We start from the raw sequence: 13310 nt of genomic DNA on the forward strand, positions 1-13310 counted from the left end.
TGCTTTTTAAAACTTTATTTCAACATAACTATGCTTACAGAAATACACTCATATTGGTTAATAGAATGCAATTTAAGTTTAACTTATTCTACACAATTTGGACCAAAAACTTGGTACATGGTTTAAGATTTTAAAGAAGGATTTGCAATCTGGTTTATTTTTATCTATTACAAATGTATAAAAGATCTTCCATCAAATGCTGCTAAAGAAGGCAGCAAGAACCTTGAGAAATTTACCTTTGGTTTGTCTCAGAAAAATAACACGTATTGCACTGCATAAGTTTATAAAATTGGTGCAACAAAACATTGTTGTAATGTTTCAATGCCAGTTTAGAAAGTTCAATAACTAATGGATATGGAAGGGACAGGGAGGGAATCTATGTACACATGTGAAAATGTAAAAGCTATCTGATTTAGTTAATATTGCATGTAGATTGTAAATCTACACAAACCAAGATTCAGACAATTTCTTCAATCTGATTTAACACTATCTGTTCACTTCATCTGCTGAGGTCAACCAGGAAACTGGGAACACTAGCTGTAAGTTTTTCTGATTTATGCAAAAAAGAAAATTAACTTTCTTCCGCAGCTTTTCAGTTCAGAAGTGACAGTATACTACAGGCAAGATATTCCTTCCATTGTCAACATTCATAGGGTGACATGCAATGAGGTCTACTTGGGTTTTAATTTGTATCAGCTCTCATATGCCAAACAGTCTCCAAAGTTAATTAACACATGACTTTAGAAGTGACTCTAAAAAATAAACTGGCCCTTCTTAGAGGACTAGAGCAAAACATCCAGCCATAGTTATAAGCCTTATAAAAAAAAAAAAAAGCAGCCCCTTGTGAATTACACAATAAAAAAGTAGCCCCAGAATAAAAAGCAGCTCTGAAAAGAGGAAAAAAATATAACTTAAAGTATCTTGAAAACCAATGTGAATATAGGTTCAAAAGATAATTAAGAGATTCATTTTCATAAGTCTACCTAAGATTAAGGCTTATAATGTATTCTAGTATTTCAAGTTTATCACTAGTTACTAAACATCAATTTACAAATAACATGTTCATTTTTTGTTCTTTTAACCAAAGGGAAAATTCTAGCTTAAATTCTATCCAGTGTGGGGGAGGGGGACTAGAAAATAAAAAGATTCAAACAGTTCCATGCAAATATCACATTTTTCAGATGAAAGAACTTCCAACTAGACCAGAAGTTCATATTGCTAATGTACTTTTCACTGAAACAATTTTTAGTAAGTTCAAATACACGGCATTAAGGTTCAGAACCTAATATAGGCCTGACAATCAAGTCCTTATTTTCTGGAAGAAGGCCTCAAGTCCAATCAATTTCCAGTAACAATGTTTTTACAAATCAATTTAATAATAAGGGGTTTTAATTTCCTTCATGTTTTTGTTTTTAGCATTCTAGTGTAGAATTTAGCTCAATTCCCCAGAAGGCAAATGGTTTTTCTTCTACAGTATGAAAGAATCCACAAAAAAAAACTTCCCCAAACAAATTCCTAATATCCAATCTGTGCTTAAGATGAATCTTTTTCTATACAATGTAAACGGTCACTTAGGTAAAATGTACCCATGAACATTAAAACTAGTCATTAGAAAGATTTAACTAGCTTTATAATTTAAGTTTTAAAACATAAATATTTGCAGCTTGATCTTCTGTTGACAGTGATTGTCAGAGCCTAGAATTCAACATTTACAATGTTCAATCATGCACACAAAACACACACCATTATCACACAACTTACTCCTCATGTCTTAAGAGAAGAATCTTCTGCTTCTTTAAATCTTTGGCCTCCCAGTCAATTCCATGTTCAAACAACTTTTAACTCAAACTTCACTCAGATTTTTAACAAGCTCTCCATCCATACACCATTAATGCTTTTCCTAATCTTTCCTCTTGTACTGCCAAAATCTGAAATCTGCCTCAAAGAAATCATCATATTTTTAAAAATGAAATACAAAGTGGTTATTTCAAAACAGAATATGGGGGGTCAGAATTCAAGATTCCCTACTGGGATCATATTTTGTTTTACTGCAATGAATAACTGCTATCAGTAAGAAAAATCCTATGATTCTTTCATACGCTTTGTCGATGGGCCAAAAAACCTACAAAAATGTTTTGGAGTACATGCCCTTTTTCATACAAAGTGCCCCCACAGGAACACCAGGATAGCTACAATTCATTTGAGGCCTCACCTGTATGTAGAAAGAGGCTATCACAGAGACAGCCAGGACACCCACTAGTTTGTGGAGATCCCTGAGAAAGTATGATTTTTTAAAATCTGGCCTGTACTTGTTTCACCAGCCTTTTTCACTGTATAGGAAAGTTGCAGCTGGTCTGCCAGCACTCACACTACCTCTCATATCCTAGGTTTGCCGCGTAATAGCTATGGCTTTGGAATCTTCCAAGTGATATTCTGTAAAACTTAAAGGAATAATTATGTCTCCTAATTCCAGGTTTGCAGTTTCCAAGTATCACTTACAGTTCTTTATTGTAAAGTAGCCATATGGACACCAACCATCTATGAGAAAAGGTTTTCCTCAAACATTTAACACTCTAAATTAGGAATGAGCTGTACCAAAACACATGAAGAAGAAAAAAAACTGATGGTTGGTATTTGAGATAAAAATTTGTTCGATATGGAACCTAGTGGTTTATTTATTGCAAAATCAAAACTGAGAACTGTGAATTCACTACATCCATTCAAAATAAATAAGTTATATGAAATAAAGATTCTGGCATAGATATAAGATGTAAAAATCAAAGTCAATGGATTGAACCTGCATGTTTCATTTGCTCACAAACTTGCACACACTACTATTCTGCAAAATAGACAACTGCAGCAAAGAAAAAGAAAACTGCCCTTTTGCAAACAAGTCTAAAAGCATCCCTCCAAAGAGGCCAAAATAAACATGCATATATATATACGTATAAAGTGTTACTGTTTAACACAAATGTTCTATCTAGGAAAAATTTAACTGCATAGGTAAAAAAACAAAAACAGAAACAAAAAAAATGTGCAACATCTTAAGCCATTAAAGCACCAAAATAAAAAACACACCAAAATCACTGTTTTCATGACAATTAACATACACAAATAAAAAATATTGATCAAAACTCAGGAATTCTATGCTTGGACTGATAGAATGTCTATTGCTGGGAGAATTTTTCTTCAATGTAAATGTCTTCTCATCTCTAAAAAAAAAAATCTTAAAGTGCTAACTTTATATAAAGCAGGCAAATTATTCAAGTAATTTGCTATTAAGCCAATTTTTTATAGATCTCAATAAAAAACTAAGAATAAACTAAAGTGAAACAGGAAGACAGACATGGAGAAAAAAATGACAAGTTGTAGCTGGACAAAGCAGTAAAATGCTGCTATACCATCTCAGCCTCATTTCAATTAGACACATAAGCTAACAGATTTAGGTATCTGCTGGTTTAGTAGATTTGCTAAATTTACACAACAATCAACAATCCTAAGCAAAAGAATGCCACTTAAAAATCAACATCAGAGACTAATTAAAGCAATCTTAAAAGGTTGTCTACTACTATAAATGAATATAAAATGTAATATACCTTACAAACTAAGAACTGAAACCTTGTTCAAAGTTTCATTACTCCTGCCCTTGAGCTGCTTCTTCAAGATAGTACACATTAACCAAATGGCGATTGAGGTGTTTGCTATAATCTTTTCCCTTTCTGAAAGAACGATCACAGAAAATACAAACAAAATCTCCCTTAGCCACTTTGACTGCTAAGGCTTCCTTTGCATTTTTTCTGCTAGATTCTTGTGAAACTGGTCGAGCCCCATGTAATCCAGAATCATCACTACCCTCTGACATGTTGTCACTTAGATCACTTCCTTCATGGCTGTGGATGCCTTCATCTTCATCAATTTCCTGAGACTCATTTACTGCCATGGTAGCAGGAGGTGATGGCGGTACAGTTTTAGACACTGCTTCACCACATTCTTCTACTGCTGAGGGGGGAAGCACTGGTGAAACTGGTTCTTCAACTGTTGAGTTTATAACAGGGAGATTCTCTCTTATGTTCTCATCAGTGTCCATTTCCATTTCACAAACCACAGCGTCAGTCTGATGTTTACCATCTGAAGTTTCACCCTCTGGCATATTCAAGCTTTGTCTAGAGGATGAAACATGGGTAGATTCCTCAATATTAGCAGCAAGACCAGGTAGGCTCTCACCTGCCTCTTCTGCTCCTACTGTCTGAAGAGGGGCTTCTTCATTTCCTTCACCTCTGATGAGTAATTTTTGGTCTCTTGACGCCTCTTCTTTTAAATTTTCCTTTGGCAGCAGTGGTGACGGTGGTGACAGATCTTCTGTGCTTATACTTTCCCTTAGAAGCCGGCTATCTTTAACAGGCATTAAGCCAACTTCAATAAGGACTTGCTCCTTCTGTGCCCTTTCACTCTGCATGTTAGACTTTTCCTTTTTAAGTTTTCGGAGAGGAGGCTTTTTGGAAATTGGCTCCATGTGAAGGGGAGGCTCTACGGGAGGAGAAGGCTCCTTCTGAACCACCCTGACGGGAGGAGACAGCTCCATCTGAACAGGTTCCTTCTGGACCACCTCTGTGGGAGGAGACAGCTCTATGTCAACAGGCTCCTTCTGTACTACCTCCATAGAAGGAGATAGTTTCATCTGAATAGGCTCCTGGACCACCTCCATGGGAGACAGCTCTATCTGAACAGGCTCCTTCTGAACCACCTCCATGGGAGCAGGCCCCATTTGGGCAACCTCCATCTGAGCAGTCTCCATGGGAGGAGGCAACTCCATGTGAGCAGGTACCATCTGAGCACCGACCACCTGAGCAGGCTCCAGAGGAGGTGGCAGCTCCTTCTGAGCAGGCCCCTCCTGAACCACCTCCATCTGAACAGGCTCAGCATGAGCAGGCTGTATCTGGGCACCCTCCATCTGAGCAGGCTCCATGGGACGTGGCAGCTCCACCTGAACAGTCCCCTTCTGAACTGCCTCTGTGGGAGCAGGCCCCATCTGGGCAGGCTCCATGTGAGGAGGGTCCATCTGGGCAGGCCCCTTCTCAACAGGTCCCTTCTGAGCAGGCTTGCTGCTTTTCTTACTTGATTTATTTTTCAGAGTTTTCTTCTTTGTACTTTTTTTGATGTAGGTATTTTGCTTTTTATTTTCCTCCACTTTGCTGTCACCCTTTGGCACTTCCTGACTATTATTTTTGGATTTGCTTTCTACCTTCCTTTTCTTTCTTGTTGAAGATTCCTCATCATTCACAGGATCACGTAAAGAATGGGTGTCAGCTTCCAACTTCCTTTTGCTTTTCTTAGTTTTAGAAAATTTTTCTGAATTGCTTCCAGTATGCACATCCATCTCTGTTACTGATTTTCGAGTTCTGGTAGTCACTTGGATCACTGACACATTAGAAGACTTTTTCTCTTTTGAGACATCTCTTTTCTCCGCTTTTATAGACTTTTCATTTTTCTTTCCAGCTACATCCCCTTTTATTTTTGTCTGTTCTGTTTCTGTTTTTTCATTGGTAATATTATCAGGCAAGTCAGCCTCTCGTTTTTTGGTTTTCTTTAGTTTCACTTTTGAGACATCCATTGTTTTATTAGGACAAGTAGGATGCTTAGATTTGAAGTGATACTGTAGATTACACTTCTTGGAAGCTGCATAGTCACATACAGGGCAATTGAACTGTCGTGGATTCACATGTAGCTCTACATGTTTTTTGAAGTTACTTCTATCTGCTGTTTTGTAGTCACAGTGTGGGCAATTAAGAGGTTTAGGCCCATTGTGAACCTGTCTTGCATGGCGAGTTACTTCATGTTGATTCGAGGCCACATAACTGCACTGATCACATTTAAATGGCTTCTCACCTGAAGGTAAATCAAAAGTATGAGAGAAGATACAGATTAAGAGAAATTCAACATTAAAATATAAGGAACTGTACATGTAAAATAATGACAGACTATTGAAAATGCTGTATCATGCACCTTACATTTACCATATTTATTTGTGTAACATTTCTCTATCCTTTGACATTGATTCTCAGAAGAAATCTCAGTCAACCACAAGCTTCAAAACAGTTCAAGTTAGAGTCCTCAAGCACTATTAAAGAACAGAGATTCTTTAAGAAATACACAACCATTGGCAAAGTTCAATTGGGCTCTGGATGTTAATTTGAAGGAAAATTATCTATTTAAAATTGTTTTGTATATTTAGTTAAAATAAATGCATAATGGAGTAGAAAATAAAATTCTGGGGCCAGGAGCAATGGCTGACGCCTATAATCCCAGCACTTTGGGAGGCCGAGGTGGGTGGATCACAAGGTCAAGAGATCGAGACCATCCTGGTGAACAAGGTGAAACCCCGTCTCTACTAAAAATACAAAAATTAGCTGGGCATGGTGGTACACGCCTGTAGTCCCAGCTACTCAGGAGGCTGAGGCAGGAGAATTGCTTGAACCCATGAAGCGGAGGTTGTGATGAGCTGAGATCACACCATTGCACTCCAGTCTGGGTAAAACAGCGAAACTCCACCTCAAAAAATAAAAATAAAATAAAATAAAATTCTGGCCAGGTGCAGTGGCTTATGGCTACAATCGTAATACTTTGGGAGGCCATGGCAGAAGGTTCGCTTGAGCCTAGAAGTTAGGGGAACAACCTGAACAAAATAAATAAAACAAAAATTAACTTTGGGAGGCCAAGGTGAGTGGATCCCTTGAGGCCAGGAGTTTGAGACCAGCCTGGCCAACACAGTGAAACCCCATCTCTACTAAAAACACAAAAAAAATTAGCTAGGCATGGTGCTGCACGCCTGTAATCCCACCTACTTGGAAGGCTGAGACACGAGAATTGCTTTAACTTAGGAGGCAGAGTTTGCAGTGAGCCAAGATCGTACCACTTCACTCCAACCTGGGCAGTCAGACTGTCTCAAAAAAAAAAAAATCAGCCAGGTATTGGGGAGTGCACCAGTTGTCCTAGCTACTCAGGAGGCCAAGGCAGGAGGACAGCTTAAGCCCAGGAATTTGAAGTAGCAGTGAGTTATGAATGTGCTACTGCACTCCAACCTGGGCAACAGATCAAGGTCCTACCTCAAAAATAAATCAAATAAAATTCCCAGCCAGGTACAGTGGCTAACAGCTATAATCCCAGCACTTTGGGAGGCCAAGGCAGGTGGATCACCTGAGGTCACGAATTCAAAACCAGCCTGGTGAACATGGCAAAATCCTGTCTCCAGTCAAAATACAAAAAATTAGCCAGGTATGGTGGCAGATGCCTGTAATCCCAGCTACTTGGGAGGCTGAGGCAGGAGAACTGCTTGAACTCGGGAGGCAGAGGTTACAGTGAGCCAAGATCATGCCACTGCACTACAGCCTGGGCAATGAGAGTGAAAATTCGTCTCAAACAAACAAACAAACAAACAAACAAACAAATAAATAAATAAATAACATACCCTCCCCACCCTAATTTTCTTGTGGCAAATCTTGAGAAAAACACTCTGGGCTATACTCCCAGATCCTAGGTAAAAGTTTTGAAATTCTGCTTTAGCCTGAGCAAAGGCTTTTTCTTGAAATTTAATCCTTCTGTCCATCATGGTAAGAACTGAGTAAATTTTCACTTAGCAAACTTTCTGTGCTAGCATCGCTATTTTAAAGCAAAAATATAGGAAAACTTTATTGATGTTTCCCCCACCTTTTATATAAAATGTATAAAGGAACTAGGTAATGAGAAGTGGCACACAAATAGATATGGTATGTAAAATAAGAAACATCATAATCACTGATACATACAGAACCAGAACCACCCCCACCCCCAAAATTAAAGGCACAAGAGTAATACATTCTACCTGAATACATACCCATCTAGATCACACTCTAGTAAATATTACCAAATGGTATCCATACCCCACTGGTCCAATGGAATGCATAGTAGAAAAATGGAAATTGACATTTATGAAAATTCATCTCAAACATTCTCAAATTCATTATCAAATCTTACTAAAATTTTTCATAAAGCAAAACTCAGACATTAGACAAAACCATGTAGATGTTAAACTTTACATGATTAGAAAATGCCTGGTAATAAAATAATCACCTTATCCAGGTAGTCAAATTGGATATTCAGCTGACTGGATAATTCTTCTCCATGTTGGTCTACGAACAGATTAATATGCAAGTTTCTACAACATGCTACATTACTCTATACTTGGTTCTATATTGTCCTCTCCAGTGAATGATTGAAATGGAGACAAACATTTTCTTAACATATGTGGACATAGAACATAGAAAGATAGGTAGCACAAGGCCTAAGAACTTGTTCTAGACAAAGCTAGACTATCTGGGAGATAAAACAATGGGCTCTGTCTGCAAGATGCTTACTCCGAGACTTTGAGCAAAGTACTGAAACCTCTCTAGAGTTCAATTTCTTAAAATATAAAATACTCTCTAAGTGTTGTGAGCTATAATCTAATCTAATCCATGTAAAGTCCTTAACATGGAGCAGAGAGCAAGAATTTTCACTTTTGGAACCATTTGGTAACTCTGAGTATGGATAAATAAAAAAGAAGACTAGCCCAGGCGTGGTGGGTCATGCCTGTAATCCCAGAACTTTGGGAAGCATTTTTGTAAAAATACAAAAAAAATTAGCCAAGTGTGGTGGTACTTGGGAGGTTGAGGCAGAAGAATTGCTTGAATCTGGGAGGTGGAGGATGCATCGAGCTGAGATTGTACCATTGCACTACAACGTGGGCAACAGCTAGGCTTGTCTCAAAAAAGAAATTAATTAAAAAGGCTGGGCACAGTGGTTCATGCCTGTAATTCCATGGTGAAATCCCATCTCTACTAAAAATACAAAAAATTAGCTGGGCATGGTGGCAAACATCTGTAATCCCAGCTGCTTGGGAAGCTGAGGCAGAAGAATCGCTTGAACCTGGGAAGCAAAAGTTGCAGTGAGCTGAGACTGCACCATTGCACTCCAGCCTGTGCAACAGGGCGAGACTCTTTCTCAAAAAGTAAATAAATAAGGCCAGGTGCAGTGGCTTACACCTGTAATCCCAGCACTTTTGGGAGGCTGAGGTGGGAGGATCACCTGAGGTCAGGAGTTAAAGACCAGCCTGACCAACATAAACTCTGTCTCTACTAAAAATACAAAAAAATTAGCCAGGTATGGTAGTAGCACATGCCTGTAATCCCAGCTACTTGGAAGGCTGAGGCAGGAGAATCACTTGAACCTGGGAGGCGGAGGTTGCCATGAGCCATGACAGCACCATTGCGCTCCAACCTGGGCAACAAAAGAGAAACTCCTTCTCAAATAAATAAGCAAACAAATAAATGGGAAGACTCTTATGTATCCTGTCTTTCCTACATTATGAGTAAATAAGTGGAATTTATCTCTTCTCTTCATATTTATACTAATAGAATTATAATTAAAACATCATAATTTTATAACCTCTAACAAATAAGGCGATCTATACAGCAAGCATCAAGGTACAAGGTTCTCCCTAAGGAATGGCAAAGGGAAAGGGAGGATGCAGAAATTTTTGTCTAACAGCTTCTCATATTTATAAATCTGCCAGTTGTCTGTTTTATGCCTCCAAAATGAATGTATAGGTGTAAGCAAGTCAAAAGGGGAAGGATTTTTGTAAGCTTTACATATACGTATCAAAAGCATTCTTCGAAGAATGGTCAGGCATAGTGGCTCACACCCGTAATCCTAGTCCTTTTGGGAGGCTGAGGTGAGGAAGATTGCTTGAGCTAAAGAGTTTTGAGACCAGCGTGGGCCACCTAGTGTGACCCTGCCTCTACAAAAAAATTTAAAAATTAGCCAGATGTGGTGGTACAAGCCTACAGTGCCAATACTCTAGAGGCTGAGGCAGGAGGATCGTTTGAGCCTAGGAGGTCAAGACTGCAGTGAAAAATACACAAGCACAAGCCTCTCAGTGTTTTTAAATTTTTTAAATTAAGTCTATTAAAAATAAAAACAAAACAAATATCTAGAGAGAATATCAAAGAAACTTTTTTGAGACTGAGTCTTGCTCAGCTGCCCAGGCTGGAGTGCAGTGGCGCAATCTCAGCTCACTGCAACCACCATCTTCTGAGTTTAAGTGATTCCCTCATCTCAGCCTCCCAAGTATCTGGGATTACAGGCACCCGCCATCACACCCAGCTAATTTTTGCATTTTAGCACAGACTGGGTTTCATCGCATTGGCCATTCTGTTCTTGAACTCCTGACCTCAGGTGACACGCCCACTTTGGCCTCCCTAAGTGCTAGGATTATAGGCGTGAGCCACTGTGACCAGCTGGCAGAGAAAATTTTTAAGTAAAAAATAATGGGGGCATACAATAAATTACCAGCAATAAAATGAAATTCCAATAATGCAACATAAATAAACCTCAAGAACATTTTACTAAAAAATGTCCTAAAACTACGCGCAGTGGCTCATGTCAAGAGGTTTAGGAAGCTGTGACTCTGCCCACTGCACTCCAGCCTGGGTGACAGAGTGAGATCCCATCTAAAAGAAAACAAACAAACAAAGAAACAAACACACTACAATGTTCTTTGGTAGGACACAGAATATCATCCAGGGAAAAGACTGGATGTGCTGAGTGGAAAGGGCAAGGTGTTTCTGAGCAGAAATATTCCACATCTTGTTCTTGAGTGATAATTAACCAAGTGAAAGCATAGTCACTGAGCTGTATACTTAAGACCTGTGCATTTTTAAATTTATAAATTATACCTCAATAAAATATTGTTTTTTAAATTTATTCTACAAAGATTCTCAAACTATTATAATAACTTTCAAACAATCCCAGCTATTTAAGATAGTCCCTTGGCACCAATGTTATCAAAATAAACACATACATCTGGACACAGTGACTCATGCCTGTAATGCTAACACTTTGAGGCCAGGAGTTTGAAGCCAGCCTGGGCAACACAGCAAGACCCAGTCTCTATAAAAATAAATAGGATATTTAAATAAAAATCGGCCGGGCGCGGTGGCTCACGCCTGTAATACCAGCACTTTGGGAGGCCGAGGCGGGTAGATTACCTGAGGTTAGGAGTTTGAGACCAGCCTGACCAACATGGTGAAACCCCATCCCCTCTTCCCCCAAAAAAAGAAAAAATAAAAGAAAAATAAATAAATAAATGAAAATAATAGTTCCAGCAGAGTGTGGTGGCTCACTTCTGTAATCCTGGCCCTTTGGGAAGCCGAGGTGGGTGGATAACGAGGTCAACAGATAGAGACCATCATGGCCAACATGGTGAAACCCCATCACTACTAAAAACACAAAAATTAGCTGGGTGTGGTGGTGCACACCTATAGTCCTAGCTACTCAGGATGCTTAGGCAGGAGAATCATTTGAACCCGGGAGGCAAAGGTTGCAGTGAGCCAAGATCCCGCTACTGTTAACTCCAGCCTGGCAACAGAGCAAGACTCCGTATCAAACAAACAAACAAAAGGCTGGGTGTGATAGTTCACACTTGTAATTCAGCACTTTGGGAGGCCAAAGGTGGGCAGATCACAAGCTCAGGAGTCCAAGACCAGCCTGTTCAATATAGTGAAACCTCATTTCTACTAAAAAAATAAAAACAAAAAAATAAACAAACTTAGCTGGGGCGTGGTAGCTCATGCTTGTAGTCCTAGCTACTCAGGAGGCTGATGTGGGAGAATCGCTTGAACCTGGGAGACAGAGGCTGAAGTGAGCTGAGGCTGGGCCACTGCACTCCAGCCTGGGCGACAGAGTGAGACTCCATCTCAAAAAAAAAAAAAAAAAAGAAAAAAAAAATATATAATATTAGCTGGGCGTGGTGGCGGGTGCCTGTAATACCAGTTTCTCAGGAGGCTGAGGCAGGAGAATCGCTAGAACCCAGGAACCGGAGGTTGCAATGAGTCAAGATTGCGCCACTGCACTCCAGCTGGGTGACAAGAGCAAAACTCCATCTCAAAAATAATAATAATAGTCCCCATTAGCTGGAGTGGTGGCATGTGCCAGTAGACCCAGCTACTCAGGAAACTGAGGCAGGAGAATGGCTTGAGGCCAGGCATTTGAAGTTGCAGTAAGGTGTGATCATACCACTGCATTCCAGCCTGGGCAACAGAATCCCCAACTCCAAAAACATAAACAGCAACAAAAATTACTTATTTGTGAGCCTTTGTCCTATAATATATAATCTGAAACTCAGTATCTTTGTATTACTAAGATTGGAGACAGCATATACTTGTTTTTAGTAACCAGCATATATACAACAGCTAGTAACTATTACTAGTTTTTAAGACACCATTAAAATACTTGCTATACTATACCAGCAGCTACTAAAAATCATTTTTAAAATATAGTAGGCAAAACTCAAAACATTTTGCAAACCCAAAAACAATTGTTTCAGGCAAAGATTATTAACTGGTGTAAAACACCATAAACATTTAAACAGTGACAAGACAAACTATTACTAATTCAATGAAAGGATGAAAGTATATAGTCCTTCTATATGCAGTGACCCAACATTATATTAATGGATCAACCAGATGTGACTTTAAATGAGGCATATCATTTGTGGGAAAGATTATCAAGGATTTAAATTTAATTTCCAGTTTACAATACAAAAGATAGAAGAAAAGTTAAATGACACCACGAGAAAACAAGTGGACATATCCAGAAGGGAGGACATTCTACAAAAAAAAAAAGGTCATATTTTTTCAATGCCCTATATTCCCCATCTGTAAAATGGGGATAATAGAACTCATGCAACACAAAATAGTCATGAAGACTAAAACTAGTTAACTAAAATAAAGCTCTTGGCCAGGAGCAGTGGCTCACGCCTGTAATCCCAGCACTTCGGAAGGCTGAAGCAGGCAGACCACTTGACTTCAGGAGTTCAAGACCATGCTGGCCAACATGATGAAACCTCATCTCTACAAAAAATACAAAATTAGCCAGGCATGGTGGCGCATGCCTGTAATCCCAGCTACTTGGGAGGCTGAAGCAGGAGAATCACTTGAACCCAGAAAACGGAGGTTGCAGTGAGCTGAGATCATGCCATTGCACTCCAGCCTGGGCAACAAGAGCAAAACTCTGCTACAGAAAAAAAAAGTAATAATAATAATAATATAAAGCTTCTAAATATTTTACTAAAAAGCTAGAGTACAACTATCAACAGGACATGATGCCTACCCCGAAAGGCATCCATGTTACCGTCCAGAGAATGAAACCAGAAACCACTCAAAAATAAGGAAATCAGGTTTCTGGTTAACTGGCACCACTCAATAGCTTAGATTTAGGGAAAAAACGCTCAAAGTACA

The 13310-nt window shown here is 39.1% G+C and overlaps 1 protein-coding gene across 3 annotated transcripts in view; it reads right to left on the reverse strand.

The window, feature by feature from the left end:
* The window catches only part of REST (RE1 silencing transcription factor), a 28083-nt gene continuing 14773 nt past the window's right edge, over positions 1-13310 (reverse strand). For all 3 annotated transcript variants that reach the window (XM_078367183.1, XM_008993269.4, XM_008993270.5), the window contains one exon: positions 1-5886. In XM_078367183.1, coding sequence (XP_078223309.1) covers positions 3635-5886 — 2252 coding nt within the window. In that variant the 3' untranslated portion in view covers positions 1-3634. The remainder of the gene's footprint in view (positions 5887-13310) is intronic.

The sequence above is a fragment of the Callithrix jacchus genome, chromosome 3, assembly GCF_049354715.1.
Source record: "Callithrix jacchus isolate 240 chromosome 3, calJac240_pri, whole genome shotgun sequence".
In the NCBI taxonomy this organism is placed as follows: Eukaryota; Metazoa; Chordata; class Mammalia; order Primates; family Cebidae; genus Callithrix; species Callithrix jacchus.